This window comes from Chamaea fasciata, unplaced genomic scaffold, assembly GCF_029207755.1.
Source record: "Chamaea fasciata isolate MVZ Bird 193981 ecotype frontalis unplaced genomic scaffold, bChaFas1.0.hap1 SCAF_2, whole genome shotgun sequence".
In the NCBI taxonomy this organism is placed as follows: domain Eukaryota; kingdom Metazoa; phylum Chordata; class Aves; order Passeriformes; family Sylviidae; genus Chamaea; species Chamaea fasciata.
Window position 1 is genome coordinate 27,681,131 of NW_027094087.1, and position 20,398 is coordinate 27,701,528.

The 20,398-nt window shown below is 50.2% G+C and overlaps 1 protein-coding gene across 1 annotated transcript in view; it reads right to left on the reverse strand.

The window, feature by feature from the left end:
- Positions 1–20,134, reverse strand: part of ATN1 (atrophin 1) — a 33,981-nt gene extending 13,847 nt beyond the window's left edge. Inside the window, 5 exon segments of the mRNA XM_066175425.1 lie at positions 2–1,932; positions 3,040–3,153; positions 3,529–3,666; positions 3,857–4,054; positions 19,745–20,134. Of these exon segments, the coding sequence (XP_066031522.1) occupies positions 2–1,932; positions 3,040–3,153; positions 3,529–3,666; positions 3,857–3,943 (2,270 nt within the window). The 5' untranslated portion in view covers positions 3,944–4,054; positions 19,745–20,134.
- Positions 20,135–20,398: the final 264 nt, after the last annotated feature.

Sequence of the window (20,398 nt, forward strand, 5' to 3'; positions counted from 1 at the left end):
AGTGGGGGGTGGCGGCGGGGCCGGGGCACCCATGCTCCCTGGCAAGGGTGGTGGGGCAGAGGGGGCGGGTGAAGGGGCTTTGTAGCCCCCTGCCACAGGGGAAGAGGCCACCCGGTAGCCAGGAGGGGTGGCTGCACGGAAAGGGGCAGCTGAGGAAGTGGGGGGCGAGCCCGGCTTGTAGGGGGCCGGGGGCTGGAAGGTGGGGACAGGGGAGGCCGCCCGCTTTCCATATGGGGCCACAGCTGATGGGGGTACCGGGGGCGAGACCGTCTTGTAGGGGGCTGCAGAGGGGGAGGCCATGGTGGCAATGACGGTGGAGAGGGTGGTGGCAGCAGAGGTGACTGGAGGGCCAGCCCCATGAGCAGGGGAGGGAGGTGGTGGCGGGGGGAAGGTGTAGGTGGCAGGACTCTGCCCCGGTGGGTGTGTGCACATGCTGGGGTAGCTTCCCTGGGAAGAGGCAGCAGAGGAGGATGAGGAGGAGGAAGAGGACGAGGACGAGGAGGAGGAGGAGGAGGAAGAGGAGGAGGAGGAGGAAGAGGAGGAGGATGAGGAGGAAGAGGGGGCAGCGGCCGCAGTGGCAGAGGGAGCCTGGCTGTAGGCAGCCTGGCTGTGCGGAGGGTAGAGGCGCAGCCCGTAGGTGGGATGGGAAGGGTGATGGCTGCTGGACTCCAGGCCGTGGGGGTAGCCCCCGGGGGGCTGGGGAGGAGCTGTGGCTGCTGGGGAGACGCCCCCGCTGCTCCCGTGACCGTGGTGGTGCTGCTGGGGAGGCTGCTGGTGATGGGGGGACTGTCCAGGGAACGGGGCAGCGGGGTGGGAGCCGGCATTGCCCAGGGGGCGGCTGTAAGGGGGCGGCCCCTGGCTCCAGACGGGCTGCGAGGGCAGGGAGGGCTGGGTGTACTTGGGGGGCTGGCTGGACACAGAGAGGCCGCTGGGCGGGGGGAAGGAGTGCCCGTAGGAAGCACTGTAGCTGGGCAGGGGCTGGCCCGGCGAGGGCTGGGGGTACTGGGCAGAGGAGCTGGAGGGTGGCAGTGGTGGCGGGGCGTAAGGGTAGCGGGAGGGGGCCAGGGCCGGCGCCTTGTCCTGCCCCATGCTGTGGGGCGAGGGCAGGTGGCCGCTCAGGGCCTGCCCCACCATCCCTGGGGAGCTGGAGGCGGCCACTGCGTTGTTGAGGGGGCGCAGGGCCGGCGGAGGAGGCAGGTTGGAGGAGACGTGGGGGAAGGAAGGGGCCGAGGCCGGGGGGGCAGCTGGGGGGTTGGCTGGGGGTGTCTTTTGAGGGGGGAGCCCTCCTCCTACCGACGCCAGTGAGATTGGGGTGGTAGGTGGTGGATTGTGCTTGGCGCTGAGGGTCTGCTCACGAGCCCCCGGTGCTGGGAGCCCCCCCACTCCACTGGCAATTTTGGCCCCAACCTGGACCACATTGGCCGCAGGATAAAGGGGAGTGTGGGAGGAAGAGGAGGAGGAAGAGGAGGAAGGGGCCGAGGAGGAGGAAGGGGGAGCAGAAGGGGCAGCAACAGCAGAGGAGGAGGAAGAGGAGGAGGAGGAGGAGGCAGGTGTCTGTGGGGCTTGACCCTGGAAAATGCGTGAGGCCTGGCCCTCCAGCTGGGAATGGTAACTTCCTGCAGGGGGTCCCTGGGGGTGCACCTCGCCTGGGAGCCCAAAGCTGGGCTCTGGTGGACGGGCCAGGCTGTCAGGAGGGGGAGCAACTGGCGGGCTCTCAGGGAAGAGTGGGGGGTGGTGGTAGGAGTGAGACGGCCCCTGGGACAGCACAGAAGAGGAGTCAGAGTCGTTCTCCACGCTCCCAGGGCTGTAGACACTGGGCGAGGTGCTCCTGTTATCCTGGTCAATGTCCCGTGGGTCGCTGCTCATCTCATCATTGAAGCTGTGCCCATCGAGGCTGTCAACATCGGATGGGGATGGAGGACAGGGCAGCTCCTGAAGTAGGAAGGACGAGGAAAGGGGCATTATGAGGCCTCCCAGACCACATGTGACACACTTCAAGTTCCCAGAGAACTTGTTTTCTGACCTTTCTCTCCCCAGCCCAGCACTAGAAAACCTCACAGAGGAAAGGAGACATTTTCTGGCAAGGTATATGTAACATCAATCCTCCTGCCTCCTTTCCGGTGCCCTCAGGTCCTTCATGAGCATTCTGTGTTCAGGAAGGAGGTAACAGTGGGTCCCTTGTGTAAAGAGGCAGTGAGGGAGACCAGGGAACTGTTACACACGAGATTGAGAGGGAACAGATACAACATGGGTCATGAGCCAGGACATGGTATCACCGGTGGTATGGAGCAGCACACACCACACTGGTCCCAGCACAGGCACCAGGCCCAGAATTGCTCTTCTTGTCCCTGCAGAGCTCTCCCTAGTCAAGGAGACCAGCTCCCCACCAGACCCCTCTCACTCTTCCACTCCTTACTTCCAGGAGTTCCCCCTGTGCTTCCCAAACCCTGCTCCTCCCCACCACCTACTGCCTCAGACAATGTGCACTGGTGATTAAGCAGTCATCATGGGTAAGGGTAACTAACAAGCATGGGAGACTAAGCTGAAAAAATATCACTGCTGAGCTGAACAGACTGTCCATGTAGAGAAATCACGGAAGTGTAACCATGATGGTTGAATTTTAATGACCTCTTAACATGAACAAGCACCTCCATGTTTGCAGGCCTTTAAAGCCAGTTCCCTGAACAGGCTAACAGGGAATGGAGAAGCACAAGAGCTGAGTCTTCCAACCACTCAACCACCAATCCAGCCTGGTGCTGTCGGTGTTTCGGAAAAGCCCTGCCACGACTCTGTGTGTGCATGAGCAGGTTTTGCAAGACTGTCACCTGCAACCCATCATGACTTAAGCACCTACATTTCACACTGTGCTGGAGATCAGAAGGGACTGACTCTGACCCAACCTGTGGCTGCCCATGGAGCCAGACTCTTGCCACTTGGAAAAGGCAGGGCTCCTGCTCAGGCAGGCATGAGCAGCACAGATAGGGAACGGGAGACTCCTTTGCTCTGGACTGGCAGCAGATCACAGCAGGGAGAGCTCACCTCAGTTTTGGTTTTTTTGGGAGCGCTGGTGTCCTCCCCTTCACTCTCTGAGATCTCTTCTGTTCGGCCCTGCTTGCTGCTCTTGGGGGTGCAGGATTCCTCCAACCGGCCCTTCTGCAAGGAGACAAGGAGAACAGAGAGGTGGAGGGTCATGGGGAAATCTTCCAGCCCGACAAGTCTTCACAGACTGCAGCAGGTGAGACACAGCCACCATGGCACGTGTATCAATGACACTAGCAGAGCAACATGAACCCAGGATATGGCAAAAATTAGCACTAAAAGGGTCTGGTGAGACTGGACACCAATTCCTAGGAAAGTGCAAGATGGTGAGGACGAGAGCAAAGAGGGATTCTGCCCATTTCAGGAAGCTAACCCAGCATGGGTTCCTTAGTGGATATCTTCTGGTCAGTGTCCCTGGATCCTCAAATGGATCCCACCCAGTCTGGGCAGCCCCTGGCCACCCCACATTTGTGTTCTAGCTGATATTACCTTTGTCGCTTGTCGGGACTTCTCAGCCTTGCCATCACTGCTGGAGGTGCTGACGCCACCAGGGGAAGCTCGACCCCGTGACCTGAGCTCCTCTCGGGGCCCGGGAGTCTCTTTCTTCCGTCCACTCCGCATTGACATCTGAGAGAGGGATCACTGTGTCAGTCCTGCTTTGCATCTCCCACCACTCCTGCTCTGTGCCCAGGCTCCCAAAGCCCCTCAACCCCTTGCACTCCACTGTGTCAAACTCATGCCCACTAGCTTTGCAGGGAGCCTCAGTTCCAACCCACACCTCCAGCTTTGCCTCTCGTGTCCCACCCCCCTCTCCCACCTCACGTACTGAGTCCTTGTTCTGTCGTGTCTTCATTCTTTTGGGTGTGGGACCCCCATTCTCCTTGGCCCGGTTTGATGAAAACATAAATTTTTATGACTCCACTCCCTCCTTCAGCTGTTCCTGAGGAGACGGAGATGGGCAGTTCCTCTGCAAGGGGGGCTTACACCAGCCACAGCAATGAGATCCCACTGGATCCTGAAAGGCAGACAAGCAGGTGAGGGGGGAGAAAGACTGAGTGGACTATAGAACATCCTTCCGTGGCTTGCTATAGAAATATGACAAAATTATTATTGTTCCCTTATTTAGAGACTCAAGGATGCTTACTAAGAATGCAATAAACTCTCCCATCAGTGTGGGAAAAGATTTGCCGTATCTGATTTCCAGTTTCTCGGAGTGATATGTGCACGATGCAAGGTATTCATTTTTAATGGCTTCAACCTGAAAGAGGGCAGATTTAGATTAGATATTAGGAAGAAACTGTTTACTCTGAGGGTGATGAGGCACTGGAACAGGTTGCCCAGAGAAGCCATGGATGCCCCAACCCTGGCAGTGTTCAAGGCCAGGCTGGATGGGGTTTTGAATAACCTGGTCTTGTGGAAGATGTCCCTGTCCATGGCAGGGTTATTGGAAATAGATGATCTTTAAGGCTTCTTCTAATCCAAGCCAGTCCGTGACTATCTAATTCTATATTTCAGGGTCCAATAATGCTGCTTTGGAGGATGCAAGAAGGAAAGGTTACCAGGATGTTATCTGTCTTCTGGAATAATTTTAGTATTTTCCTTTTCTTGGGAAAAAAAAAAAAAATAACAGGAAAGTGCTTTAAAATGTTCCCAATTACAATTTTTCTGACTTTTTAAGTTCGTCTTCGCACTTGTGCTCAGTGCAGAAAGTTGCAACACTCTTACCTGGCCATGTGCTGTCATTTGCCAGCTCTGTGTCATTTGTCATTCAGCAAAGTGGCCTTTGCTGAAGGGCACTGTACAGCCCTGCCCTCTCCAGAGCACATCCATATGCACTCACGCACCACCATGCTACACAGAAAGAGTGACAAGTCTTGCCTGGGCTGTTCCATGTCCAAGGTACACAAACAGGTGGGAAAAAACACATTTAGCTTTGTTTTTGCACACCACAATCATCAGCTCTGCTCGGACTGGAGTGCCTTGCCAGGGTCTTCTCCTCCTCCTCCTCAACACACTGGATGTTGCTCAGTGTCTCAGACCAAGTCATACCCAGGGATGCAGAGTACATCCTTACACTCTGCAGCAGCAGGAAGATTTCTGAGATCCCTCTGGAACAATTTACAGCTTTGTGCCATGTCCAAAAGCATTTTACTGTAGATATTTAACACCCTGTTGTATCACACAGTTCCTACTCTGGAGTATGAAAGTACCATGTTTGTGTTAGCCTGGGAACAGGAGGAAATTTTTCAGGGATACTGCTCCTGAAGTTAGCTTGCTTGAATCCAGCAAGATAAAGACCTTTTGCACTGCTCTGCACTGCACACATGTAACCAAAGAGACTTTATCCTGCCCAAACCTGTCATTTGAGTTACTATCCTCAGTCCCTGGAATGGACAATCTGAAAGACAAGGGAATGTGTCCTGTGGAAGAGGCACCAGGAGAAAAAAACACAACTACTGGGTTTTATTCTCTCATCTGGAAGCAAAGAGAAATTTTGTGAATAAGAAGGCTAAGGATTTGGGGCTCCTGAAGACCATGCCACACATGGAAAGACCAGCTTCCAGCCAAGCAGCACAGGAGCAATCTGGATGACTTCCATTTCTCTGAGAAGGGAGCTGAAAACAGGGATCAGAGCAAAAGCACTCTGAGAGGAGAACTCTCAGAGCTCCTGTGCAGCCCTGCTGCTGGACTGTGTGGCCCCAGGGTCACTGCTTTCCACTGCCTTCATTTCCCTGACCATGAAATGGGAGTAATGACACTGGCCTGTCTCTCCTGGGGCTCCACATCTTCCCTGACCAATGCTTAGAGAAACCCATCCGGAAGGTACTTAGGAAAATCAGGGGACTGTTTGTTTTAATTCCATTAATATTTCATTTGACCCTCATCACGAAAGCCCCAGGGGGACTCATCCAGCATTAATTCCCACACACATCAATTCATTAACTGAGACCTCTTCTTTAATAGAAAAATAGCTGATGATGGTTCATAACTGACCTAATGGAGGCAGAGCCCACTCCCAATTTCCACCCGCTGACTTGTTTAACAGCCTCATATTTCTGTCATGCTTTGGCCTCTGGTTGCTAATTCAGCCAGTTACACCGATGCTAGTCCAGATAAGCATCCAGAATCAACACTTCTTACGTGAAATGAAAGATTGAAATGTGTAAGGTGATCCTAATTTAACTCAACTTTGACTCACGCCATGGTGGCAACCTGCAAGTACTAGCTGAGCTCTGAAGGCACAGCAGCAGCAACAGCACGCTCCCAGTGTCACTGCTCCCTGCATTCCACAGGGATACCACCCACGCCTCCCACACCAAAGAAGCCAGAGTGATAACGCACCACACAGGTCTCACTTCAGCTTTCCAGCAACCCTGGAATGACAATTACCATCTTTTTCCCAGAGAAGTCAGCCTGGGAAACAACAGGCAGCCAGCCACAAACTGAAACTTCCCTTTTTGAAAGGGATATACACTCCGTACTTATTCCAACCACTGAATATGCAGTAACAAACAAAGCCAGAAACAAATAGCGACGTTTCAAGAGACATAATCAACCACTGACTGAGACAGAAGTTTCTGTCACTTAGACAGTGAAGACTTCACTAAAATATGTAAGAGAACTGACGCACAAATTATTAGGCTCAGTATAGCAACTGCTATGGCCAGACGAGAGGATCACAAATCCGCCTTCTAATTTTAACATCTGTGAAATAAAAGCCTGCAATGTAAGCCTTCACAATTAGCAAGTTACACCTAACCCTTCCCATGACTGAAGATCCCTGCAAATGTCTCTGGAGGGTTCTTAGGGCTCCGTGGTTTTGGTTAGGAGGTGAGACGTGACAGGGCTGCTGTGGAAGGGTTAACCTTTCCCTGGCCCTGTGAAGTCCTTTACAGGTTCGACTGAGTTATGAAGCATTGCGAATTGCTATTTTCTGTTTGCATTTCATACAGCCCAGCTTGGCTTGGCTTATTGCCCAAACCCCTCCATATTCTCCTGTAAGCCCTGGTGAAGTCTTCAGCAAGCAACACACACTCAACAGGCACCCCCCATGTGGCATTCAAAATGGATCCCGCTCCTCCTCCCCAACTCCAAGTAATTCTCCTTCCCAAAGCCTGGACTGTCCTGCACTGGCAACCAGAAGCTTATGAGGTCCAGCTCCTCTTTTGCTAAAGGACACAGGTTCTCTCCTTCCCAGGCTGTCATGTGGAGCAATTCTTCCAGGTAACCAAACTGGAAACAAGTCCATCTCAAATGAGAAGTTTTACCTCTTATAAAGCAGGCTGGATGTTTGTCCTTGGCTCAGGAGAGCATTTATACATTAGCCTGTAGGTTTGAGGAAATAAACTTTCCTAGATATCGACAGAAGCAGAGGAAATGGGAACCAAGTTTCTGGGGTGGTGTTTGAGGGCTTGGCCAGAACTGTAAATGATGAAGGAGTCACGTGCCCAAAGCACCGCACATGCCGGAGCTGCAGGCATGGGTACGCCCAGCACATGTCCAGCAGCAGGGAACCCCTTTCCTATGAGACTGGGAGGACAGGGAGATGCTGCCAAAGCCATGGAGGATTTTGACACTTCAGCAGGTGCTCAATGGCAGAGCAAACCCCTTGGGATGGGCAGCCCAAGGCTCCAGTCTGCCTGAGAAGGTCAATTGGCAGCTAAGGTCCAGCTAGCCCTCTCTGGGGCCAGTGCCAGCAGAAGAGAGAGCTGAAGGCTCCCAGCATCACTGTCATTTAAGAAAAAGAGCTAACATTATCCCTTTTTTGGTTTATTTACCATGGGCAAAGCCATATTCCACTAGATGCTTGTCTGTGAAAGTTTGGAGTAAGGAGCCAGTGGAATGCCTGCTTTAGCCTAAGTACAGATATTCTGAAGTGCAAACCTCTTGACTTTTACATTTGGGAACTGTTTAAAGTACACAGTGACTACTCTTTAAGTCCTTTACTGAAATGTAGGAATCACATCCAAAATCCTACATGAAATCCAAGGCATTTGGTACACAAAGGCAGGGACTCAGAAGTCAGATGTGAGAATTAAACAGAGTCTGGTTCTCTACAATTCAATAGCTCTCTGTTCCCATCCTGTTTTTTCTCTTCCCACTTCTACAAAGGGATGGACTAACACTGGAGGGAGTAACCAGGGTGGCAAAACGAATACAGCTGCTTTCTAACACATTGCAGATGCTGAGAAGTGTCCTGAAAATAAGCTGGAATGATAACTGATGGATCCCTCTTGATGGGTAAAGATCATATATTTATGTATATGACTGCCCAATGAATGATGGTCCCAATTATTTTTAACTCTAGTCTCAGTCTCTCTCATTTTGTAAAATGAAGGGAAAATTTCCAGACATGTAATCAGTTTTACCAGCTGTGTCGGATCTTGAAAGCATTAAGTTTTGTCCCAAATGCTGCAATCACACAACCTGAAGCACAGCATGTCCCAATGGCTAATTACCTGATTTCATGCTTGAACCCTGGCCTTTTACTACAGGGCATGATGGAGAAACAGAGGGAAGGAAGGGGAAGGGCACTGTGTTCAGTGTTGGACAGCAATGAAAAATCAGGTCAGGGTTCAGGTTGCACATTGAAGTCTTTTGACACATACCTGGAGCATGACATTACTGTAAAAGGGAAAATGACTCTGTGAGCAGAGGGACTAGGATGCCAAAATGGTTGAATACCAACATGGCAAACATTTGTGGCTAATATTATCCTGGGTGTGAATATTGCCATCACTGGCAAATCTTCTATATTCAGTAAATCTTGTTAAGAATGAATATACGAAGGTATACAAATGAAAAGTAGTTTTCAAACAAAGGCATTTTTCTGTCTCCTACAAAATAACTACAACACTGGGTGGATGCAGGGGCTGTGAACTCAGGCTGGGAAGTTAATTAATCAAGGAACAGAAATCCTTCAGGTCACTCTCGCGCAGGTCACTGCACACAGAGACCCCATGATCAGAGCATGCACCTCCCAGTCCTCTGCAGACCCCTCCACAAGGCCTGGGACAGGCACATCCAACCACCAGCAGCAATGGGACATGGCCAGGAAGGGCTGAGACCTGCCCTGCCAGGGAGGTTTGGCATCACAGTGTTATGTGGCAAACTCAGAAATGCCTACAACACAAGTGCAAACTGTGACTGCTGCTCAAGAGGTCAAAATATAAATCCAGTATGAAAATAGTGAGAGCTGTCATTTTTTTTTTTTTTATTTTCTACAAAGACAGTGATTTCATACTGACAATGTACTGGAATTTCACTGGATTCTTCTGTTTTCAAAATACGGCATAGAATGGGCCACTATTTATTGTTAAATAAATTTTAACAATAAATGTAAATTAATGCTTCCAGAAACTTCACTCTGTGTCAGAGGGTGAATTACACACACTTTTAATACACAAGCTGAACAGACTCTCTAGATTTATATCTAACTATGTATATAAGAGCTGATTCACAATCCCATGGTAAGAAGTCAGATTTGAGACCTCCTCAGGAACTGAACATGAACAAGTCCATGGGATCCAAAGAGATACATCCCAGGGTCTTGAGGGAGTCAGTGACATAGTTGCTAAACCAGGCTCTGTGACATTTGATAACTCGATGGATGGCTCCATCCAAAGAGTTCCAGTCAACAGTTCAGTGTCACAGTGGAAACCTTGAACTAGTGGTGTCCCCCAAGGATCTGGGACCAATACAATTTAATAACTTCATCAATGACATAGATGGTGGGATTGAGTGCACTCTCTGCGAGCTTCCAGATGACACCAAGTCAAGTGGTTGATCGGCTAAAGGGAAGAGATGCCATCCAGAGGAACCTTGACAGGATTGAGAAGAGGAACCACGTGATACTCGTGAAATTCAACAAGGTGAAGTGCAGGTCCTGCACATGGGTCAAGGCAATCACCAGGATCAGTACAGGCCGGGGAATGAAAAGGCTGAGAGCAGCCCTGTGGCAAAAATCTCAAGGATACAGGTGGACAAAAAATTGGGCATAAACTAACAATGTGCACTTGCAGCCCAGAAAGCGAAACGCATCCTAAGCTGCATCAAAACAGCATTGGCAGCAGGGTGAGGGGGAGAATTCTGCCCCTTTGCTCTGCTCTGGCAAGACCCACCTAGAGTGCTGCATCCAGCTCTGGGGTCCCTAGCACAGGAAGGACATGGACCTGTTGGAAGGAGTCCAGAAGAGGCCATGAAGATGATCAAAGGGATGAAGCACCTCTCCTACAAAGACAGGCTGAGAGAGCTGTGGTTGTTCAGCCTGGAGAAGAGAAGGTTCTGGAAAGACCTGCTGGTAGCTTTTAAGCTCAGAGTACCAAGCGAGCTGGTGGAAGAGCTCACCAAGCACTCTCCATGATTTATAATCAGCCGTGGTTAACCAGAGAGGTCCCACGTTACTGGAGGTTTGACAATGTGATGACCATCCACAAAAAGGGGCTGAAAGAAGATCAGGGGAACTACAGGCCTGTCAGCTGGACCTCAGTGCCCACAGAGGTTATAAAGCAGATTATCCCTAGTCTGATCCCATGGCACGTACAGGACAACCAGGGGATTAATCCCAGCCAGGATGGGTTCATAAAAGGCAGGTCCTGCTGGACCAACCTGATCTCTTTCTATGAGCAGGTGACCTGCCGAGCAGATGGGGGAAAGACTCTGGGTGTTGGATCAGCAGTAGTGTGTCCAGCAGTACCAGGGCAGTGATTGCCCCTTGTACTCAGCACTGGTGAGGCCAGTGACACCTCATATCCTGTGTCCAGTTCTGGGCCTCTCAATAAGAAGGGCATTGAGGGGCTGGAGCGTGTCCAGAGAAGGGCAGCAGAGCTGGTGAAGGGTCTGGAGCACAAGTCCTGTGAAGAGAAGCTGAGGGAGCTGGGGATGTTTAGCCTGGAGAAAAGGAGGCTCAGGGGTGACCTTATTACTCACTACAGTTCCCTGAGAGAAGGCTGTAGCCAGGTGGGGATCAGCCTCTTCTCCCAGGCAACAAGTAATGGGATGACAGGAAATGGCCTCAAGCTGTGCCAGGGGAGGTTCAGGTTGGACATCATGAAGAATTTCTTCACTGAAAGGGTGGTGAAGCCTTGGAATGGGCTGCCCAGGGCAAGAGTGGAATCACTATCCTGGGAAGGGTTCAAGAAAGAACCGGACGTGGCACTCAGTGCTATGGCTTAGTTGACAAGGTGATGTTTGGTCAATGGCTGGACTCAATGATCCTGGAAGTCCTTTCCAACCTTAATGATTCTGTGATTCTGAGATTCTAAGTATATAAAGGTGGTTTACAAGAAAGGTAGAGAGACAGTTTTTACCAGGGCCTGCAGTGACGGGACAAGGGACAATGTTTTTAAACTGAAAGAGGGCAGGTTATATTGGATATAAGGAAGAAATTCTTTACTATGAGGGTAGTGAGACACAGGAACAGGTTTCCCAGAAAAGCTGTGGATGCCCCAACCCTGGAAGTGTCCAAAGCCAAGTTGCAAGGGACCAGGAGCAACCTGGTCTAGTGGAAGGTGTCTCTGCCCATGGCAGGTTGGAACTGGGTGATGTTTAAGGCCCCTTTCAACCCACACCAGTCCATCATTGTATAAAATATCCTAAAATTATTCTAAAATAACACCTCCCATGCAAAAAAGAGACTCATCTTGAGGCAACAGCTTCAATCCTTCTTATATGCACTTGTTGACAAATTCACTTGTCAGGCTACCTGTGTGCTCCTTCTCTGCAGTCAAATAATAAATAAAAATTAAAATGCTCACACTTAAGGAAAGGGTGGCAAATAAGAATACTAAAAATAACTGTGCAGAGTGCTGGCAGTCTTAGGAGATAAAGCTAGTTTACATTTTATTAAGCCTACATTAATGTTTTGTTTTCTTAATTTTGCACAACCATGAGGAGCAAGAATGCTATTTTGAGTATGAAAATTCTAATTCTGGAACCTCCATTCAAATAAAAATGTATCTGAGAAAAAAAATTCTGATGAACAGGGTGAAATAACAGAGCGAAAGCAAGGTAATAAATAATAAAAACATTCATGCATTTAACAATAGCTTAATTTACAGCCTGGAAGAAGATATTAATTTTTGCAAAAGCAACTGAAAATAAAGTTTGATTCACTAAATGAAGGTTAGATGTACTAAAGAAGGTTATGTTAATCGTAAAACAATTCCTGAGGGCACAGTAAAATGATTGTTAAGTATGAAACAGATTTACTTAAAAATCCCAGAAGAATCATTCTGTCTCCCTGGAGGAGAGCTTCCAGATCTCTCGGAGATACAGGCTGGCAGAGCCCAGTGGTGGATCACAAAACAAAACACACTGGGCTCTACCTTCAGCAAGTGGGATGGAGCCTACAGATGCAAGATCTAGAGGAAGGACAGATCACACTCCCCACACTCACTATTTTATGAAGTGCAGCATCTTCTATATTTGCAACACCTGAGCACACCTTACCCATGGAGCTGCTAGAGGCCAAGAGTCTCCTGTAATACCCCACACTCCTCTTCTGATGCACAGATGTCCCTTTGCTAAGAATGCAAAGCAAATTACACAGCGACATCACAGGACGGTTGCTCAGAGACTCAAAGGAGGAAGCTAGCTGGAAGGGACATACAGACTTGGAGATGACCAGTGCAACTCAGGAGTGATACCCTTTGGATCCAAGAGGCAGATCCATGAAAATGCACCTTGGCATCCAGCAGCCATCGAGAAAGTAAACTGCATGCTAGAATTTCCTGAGAAGAATGTCACTATGCCCCCACACAAACCTACGGCTTTGCCATGTCTTGAAATGTGTGTGCAATTCTGCTTCTTCCATAGGAAATAGAAGGGGCAGTTAAGAGGCATGACAGAGTGGGTTAGACATCTCTGTCCAGAGAAAAGGTTATTGAAGTGAGGATGTGACTGGGGGCCATACAGCCATATTGAAAAATAGAGGTTAAGTAGGAAATAATTTTTTTACTCTCTTTTCCAGTACAAATTTGATGACCATCAAACAACTAGAAAAAAAACATGTTCAAAAACAACTAAAAAGACAGAGTAGTTCTTGAAACAAGTGGCTGCAGAATTTCCAATTAAAGGACACCATGGGTGCTAGAAGGTTCCACATGTTTGATGGGAGACTGGAGAGTTTCATTCAAGAGAGAATCACTGGCACTTTCTGGATAGCTAGAAACTGTATCTGACTATGGCAGCTCCTCCACTGAAAACAGCTGGAAGCTGTAGGAGTATCAGAGGAAAATGGCACAGGGTTGGGTTGGGTTGGATTGGATTAATTAGATTAGATTAGATTAGATTAGATTAGATTAGATTAGATTAGCAAATGACAGTATTAGATTAATGGTTGGACTCAATGGTGTTGGAGGTCTCTTCCAACCTAAATGATCCTATGACTTTGCAGCCACTGACCCAAAGGACAACCTTTAGATTCTCTCTTTCTAGGGATTCATGACTGACAGCCAAGACAACATAAGAGCCATGTGTGCCAAAGTAAAGCATGTGAACAGGATGAAGATGGACAGACACATCCAGAAAGAAGTGAACTAGGGCCAGGGAAATGGGCACAGGAACAATAGCACAACAGATATGAGTCACTGGTAAACTTTGAGTCACTCCTAGGCTTGGGATCCCACAGCTTCTCTTTGATCTACAAAACTGTCAAGTGGGATGATCCTGCCCTCATCCCTGGGGCTAAAGGAACAAAAACCAACGGTGTGTCCAGGAAGATTTGCCTTGGAAGAGGTTGCTGGAGGTCTCCACTCAAATGCCCTGTTCACAGCAAACTGCAAAGCTAGACAAGGTTGTCACAAGCACCTCAGAGAGCAATATTCAGAGCATCTCCAGCCTCCCTGGGAATCCATGCCAGTGCTGAACCACCCTTGGGGGAGGAAAGAGAGCTTTTGTCTCACACACTTCAGCAAGCTCATGGTGATTTTAGTCCTTGTGATTTTATGAAATCAGAAAACAGAGGTTTTATGGCTAAAACAAGGTCTTCCCGGTCATGACACAGTGAAGGACTAGAAGTCACAAGTACTCAAAATTCTCCCAAGAGAATTCAAGGCAGGCGATCTATGCTGAAGTGCTGCCATCTATAGCGATGTATAACCTGCCTTAGCAAGCACAGACACGGGCCTCTGCCTCTCAAGTGGGCACCCACTCAAGAGCCCAGAGACTGAGCCCAAACCAGGCTCGGACTGCACTGTCACAAGAAAAGGCACCAGAGAAAGTGAAACCACAGCCTGAGATATATTTAATGCCTTTTACACGCTCTGTAAAGCAGCACGTGCCAACCTGTGGGGTAAAGTTTGGTGCACAGCTACGGCACGAGCACGAGGTGTCCCAGCAAAAAGCTGCCACGCACAGATCCACTGTCACAAAGCAAAGGCCCCACCAGTGAGAGGCAACAGCAGCCAAAAGTGGAATATTGCCAGGAGCTGGTGAAGGTACCAGCTGAACAAAGTCTTCAGAAGGCTGAATAAAGGTCTGCAGGTGAGGCAGGTGAGATGGTAAATGATGGCACGGAAACTCTGGCACAGCCCAGTTGGTGTTACTGCTGCAACGGGGTTGCACAGACAGACAAGCGTCTTAAATGTCCAAGATTCTTACATCAAGAACAGAAGAACACAGAATGCCTCCAAGGATGAAAATCCAAGGATACACAGAAGGACACAAAAGACCTTGTAATTAGTGGCTGAAACATGAGTTCTCAGCAGAAGACTTCTAAGAAGGCTTTTCCTGAATGATTGAAATCCACTGGTCCAGAGAGAAAGGAATATTCTTCAGGAGCAGGAAAAGAGGTGATTTTTACCTGACTATACATAGGACTGGTAAGGCAATTATGGGAGTAGTGCATGCCATTTTTACCTGCATACTCTAAAAAGGATGCTGACAAATTGAGAAATGTGATGAACTCCTCCCCCTTATTAGCCTTAAACTGAATAAATTATAGCTTACCTGAGAAAACGTTAAAAGGAGACTTGAAGATGGCCTATGAGCACTACAAAGGGAGCAGATTTCTGAGAGCTCTTTAACCTACACAACAAAGACCCCCATGTCCAATGGATCTAGCTAAAGCTAGACAAATCCAACACGGGAATAGTGTAAAATTTGAAAAACAGGAGAAATCAATCACTTGAAAAACTTGTATAGGAATCTAGTGTATCACTGAAATTTTTGAAGGGTTTTCTTTTATTTTATTGTAAAATAAACGCTCTTAATATTTTCTGCACAGACCAGCCAGTTGACGAGAACAGGTTTTTCAATACTAAACTCATCAGTAGTCATAGAATTTGGCCAAAAGGTGATGGGGTCTAGGTAGCTCTGGCTGAAAATGGACTTTGAAAGCAGTGGTCTAGCAATGTATGAGGAAAGCCTGATGGATAACCAAGACTGGCTAAACCATTCTTCATGGAGGGTGGGCCCTCTTTATGTGTCTGGCAAACTCTGAATAATTCTGAGGTAAATCACTTCATCTGTTGCACTGCCTGAACAAAAAAAATCAGCAGTATATCCAAAATACTGTGCTATAGATACACTTTATATCCAATACACTCTGCTATATATAGCAGTATAAAATTTAATAACTATATAACATTATATTTTATATAAGATGTATTATATTATACAGACTATCATATATATTGTGATATAACGCACACACATAAATATATATATACACACACAGTAAATCCAATTCACTGTCCAAACAGATGAAGGTTGCTCAAATGCAACCTTCACTTATGTGATCCATAGAGCAGACAGACCTTGTGGAAGAAAAGAGGCTATCACCGAGTGCATTGTACAGCAGGGAAGTACAAGACTAAAATTTTCCAGCTAAACTATCTGTGATGAAGAATGTCACCAGGGCAAGAGACATGAAATAAGATTGAGAGCAACCAGCTCCCCTTCTTCAGCAAAGACCAGACAGACCATCATTGGCTGAAATTGCCTGGAGAAGATATTGCAGTTAGCCTTTGGTGTGTAGGTGAAAATACTGCCACAACAATCAATCAAACGTTGATATTTTTACAGGAAGAGACAACAACAAATCATAGTTTGCTGCCACAACACACACAGAAAACAGACGGTCAGAAACTTCAGAAACTTCGAGGATTATCAGAGCTGGAAGCTAGGCACTGCTTCTGAAGTGATCGCTTCCTCACAAAGTTGACTTCTGGTAAACTTAAAACATGGCCAAATCCTTATCCCCAAACATTCAAAGCCCAAACAGCCAAGCAGACTGGTAGGGAAGAGAAGCTCAAGACACTTGAGCTAGAAACATCCCATTCTGTTTCACCATTCTCCATACACACCTCACTGAGAACATGGGCTGTGGGCCACAACTGCCCAACAAGTGACTGGAAGGACAGAAAGATTCTCCAGTGCTCATCTCAGCATGACAAAGAGCAGTGGGACGTGTACCTGGCCAGTCTGGCAACACATGCCTTGGGCACTGCTGAGCCTCGGTAGGTCAGGGAAGGCACTCAGAGGGAGCATCTCACATTCATGTTAAACCGTCCACTGTGATCAGACTCCAGCAGGGATCACAGGAATTAATTCTGCAGAGAATACCTGCCCTAGGTGTGCTCACTTGGTTAAGAGCATGACTTTTTCAGAGATGCCTTCACTTTTGAACAGTCAGAACTTGTGTTGCCTTCTCCTTCAGCCTTTAAGAACTTTGTAAAGCATTGCTATTTTGTACTTCTCTAGACACAGTCTTCAAGAAGTACAGATGGAAGAGATGAAGTCATAAACACAAGAAATATATTCGATACTTCCAAACCATCTCCTAATGGAGAAAGAAGAATGCGACCAGAAAATCCAACAAAGGCAAGAAAATAGTTTATTTGTCCAAAAGACGTTGGGAGAAAGAAATGAACTGGGGAAGATAAAGTCTGACAGAAGAGAAAAAAACAGGTTCTCAGAAGAAAAGGCATTACACAAGGAGGAATAATGTAAGATGGATAAACATTCAGGTAGGTATTTACGGAGGGGCACAGCTGAACATGTGCACAGACCAATTCCAGAGATTGCATTAGCAAACATATTACACCCCAGACCTGGTAAATAAATAAACCTCCCCTACACAGCTCTGTATTCTACATGGACTGCTCCTTTCAACTCCACCTCCATCCCCAAGAAAAACACTGATGAACATGAGAGAACTCCAGGACAAACTGGGAAGGTGTACAAGGAGTGGCAGGGGCTGGATGTTGGGAAGAGAAAATCCCGCCTGATACATTTCACCCACAAATAAAACTGGGACGGAATATTTCAGTTGGAAGGGACCTACAATGATCATCTAGTCCGAGTGGACTAGATGCTCCTCCTCCTCTTGAAGAATAATACTGATCAGGTTGCTTCTAGTACAGCAATCTCACCATGCTGTAGAATCCTTGCATGACGATTATCATTTTGGAATGCAAGTACACCCACAAGAAACGTCATCGTAATTCCTTGTTCAGGCAAACCTAGAACTGAGAATGCAAGAACCTTTCAGAGATATCCAAGGGGTACAAAACCCAGAGAAGGAGGTAAATGCATATGAAGAGAGGTAAAGGCAGGTCACTGCAGCAGGTTAAACCTGTTCATCTTGTTCATTAAAATTCACTGCACATTTAATTTTCAAATGTTTGGAGGTTTTTTATAATTTCCAGCAAGAACCATGGCACTACAAGTTCACTCTTTGGCCATGCTTGAAAAGCTCCATCATGAATCGTAAGTAGAAAAGTCTGGTTTGAAAGATCAGGTCACTCCTAAGAAGTTGGGGAAATACACAAATGATTGGTTGTGCCATCACCAATGACAGACACAAAATAACAAAAAGTAACATTAACAACTTGGCAGAGAAACAGGGCAAAAGAGAATGAAAATAATTCCAAAACGAACAATTTGATCGTTCACATTCACAAGTGTCCCATCCATGGGTAATGACCGTGGAGCTCCAGTCCCTTGGGAATGTGTGTGCAGCACAGCACTGATACACACAACACCCTCAGGCTTAGAAGAAAAGAATCCAGCTTTCAACTCAGACAGCTGTGGGATTCTCTAGTGGGAATCCAAGGCAGAACTCTGCAGCTTTACGCAGCACACACCTGAAGGGTGTGTAACCATGGTCCAGCACTCACGTGGACACAAAATGAATGGCATTTCCAACTCCTCCTTTGCTCTCCTGCTACACACCTTAGGATAATGGCCCACTACTTTCTCCTCACTTTTTTTAAGGCTGGAAAACATAGCGGCTCCTATGTGATCCACCCAGTACAACCAGAAACAATGAGAACAGATTTGGGTGCCGAACTCGGTAAGGACATGCTGCTTGCTCAAGCCACAGCCCTGCAAAAAGCAGACCCTGCAGACAAAAGCCATACAAATTCTTACAGAAGCCATCCTGGCAAATAAGCAATCGGCTGCGGAACTCCAGGCAAACGCAAGGGAAGACACTGCCCATGTGGAAAGCAACTTCGGGAACGTACAATAGCTATCAAGGCAGAACTCCACGGCAAGCAAAGGCAGCGTGCAAAGTAATGCCACGGTGACCAAATGGCTGCCACTTCAACAGCACAGCGGCCACTCGGCAAAATACAGCCGGCAATTCGCTGGGCAACAGCAGCCGAGCCGGCCACAGGCCAGCGCAAGCCGGCAAGGCAGAACAGCCACCGGCTCCACGGCATAGCCAAAAGGGCAGTGTGGGAAAGCCAGATGCCACTTCTTGAGAAATCCTGAATAATGGACAACCAGCCGGACACACCGAGGGATCTCGGCCGGTTTAAGGGGAGCGCAGCCTGATGCCACCCAGCCGCACGGGGTCTCGCCAGCGCCCCGGTCCCCAAGCGGCACTCTGGTATGTCAGAGGAGGGGGCAGCGGCAAGGGATGAATCCCACCCGTGCCCGCTGCAGCCACGGAGGAGGAGCCGACGCTCTTCTCGGTCCCCCGATGGAAACGTTATTGCCAGCTTCTTCTGCCCGCTGCCCGGCCGCACCTGGGGAAGCGGGGACAATACGAGCCCCCCCCGCGAAGGCAGGCAGGCAGGCGGGCAGGCAGGGCGGGAGCCGGTCCCCCTCCAGCACTGCGCCGCCCTCCGCCCCGCACGGCGCCGGGCCGCAAACTCGCAACTCCCGCCCGCCCGCGCCCCCCCGGGCCCCGCGCGCCCCTGCCCCCGCCGAACTTCCCGCCGCAGAGAAGGGGGGCTCCGCGGGCGCTGACGTCACGCCGGGCGCGCGGCGGGGGGTGTCCCCGCCCCGGGACCCCCGCGGCGGGCGCGGAGCCCCGCGCGACCCCCGCCCCCCGTTCCGGAGGGAAGGCGCCGCGCCGCCGTCCAGCGCAGCCCAGCGCCGGGCGGGCGGCGAGCCCCGGGCGGGCAGCGTCCCCCGGTGATGCCGGAGCGCCCCCAGCCGCGGCCGGGACCCCCGCCCCGCCGAGCCCCCGTGCCCCGCGGCGCTGTCCCGTCTCCTTCCCGGCCCCTCGCCGCATCCTCGCCGGGCCAGCGACCGCCGGGGCCCCTTCCCCAGCGCCGCGGGGGTTAATCGCACTCTCGCCCCTCCTGCCCCCCCCAACTTTGGTGTTTCCCCCCCCACACCCCCCCGCGCGGACTCGCTCCCCATCCCGACAGACGGACCGGAGGGCTAAAATCCAGCCGCGAAAGAATGCAGCGAGTGGGCGACAATGACAAGCGGGGCGGGAGCGGCTGGGAGCGGGCGAGGGACTCACCGGCGGCTCCTGAGGGGAGGTCGAATGAAGGGAGGAATGGAGGCGGCGAGGAGCGGGGGGCAGGGATTTAAATGCTGCCCCCCCCTTCTTTTTTTTTTTTTTCTTTTTTTTTTTTTTTTTCCCCTTTCCTCCCTCCTCCTTTTCCGCGCTCCCTCGTTTCCTCTCGCGGCTCCGGAATAACCGGTCGGTGGCAGCGACAGCGGCTCCGGGAGGGGGGTGCGGCGGGGAGCGGGGCCCCCCCGCCCCGCGGCTCTGTCGCCCCCTCTCCCGCCGCGCTCAGGCGCCTCCGCCTGCGCCCCGCCGCCCTCCCATCGCTCCCACCGCTGCCCGCCTTAGCCACCTCCCATTTCCGAAGGGCCCAGAACGAGCCCCCTCCCCCGCCCCTCTGCTCCTCGCTCGCCGCCGCCCCTCCCCGCGAAACACCCCGCGCACACCGCACCCCCCAACCCACCCGTGGGCAGCGTGGGACGGGGGAGGAGGAGACGCGGGCGCGGGGCGAGCAACCAGCCCGGCCCCCGCCCCGGCCGCGCCCCGCACCGCTGGGCCCCCGGCGGCGGCACAAAGGCCGGGCAAAGTCGGGGAGAGGGAGCCCGGAGGGCCGTTTTTGGCAGGACCGGCCCGGGGCGACCGAGGGACGCGGGGGGTAGGGGGGGG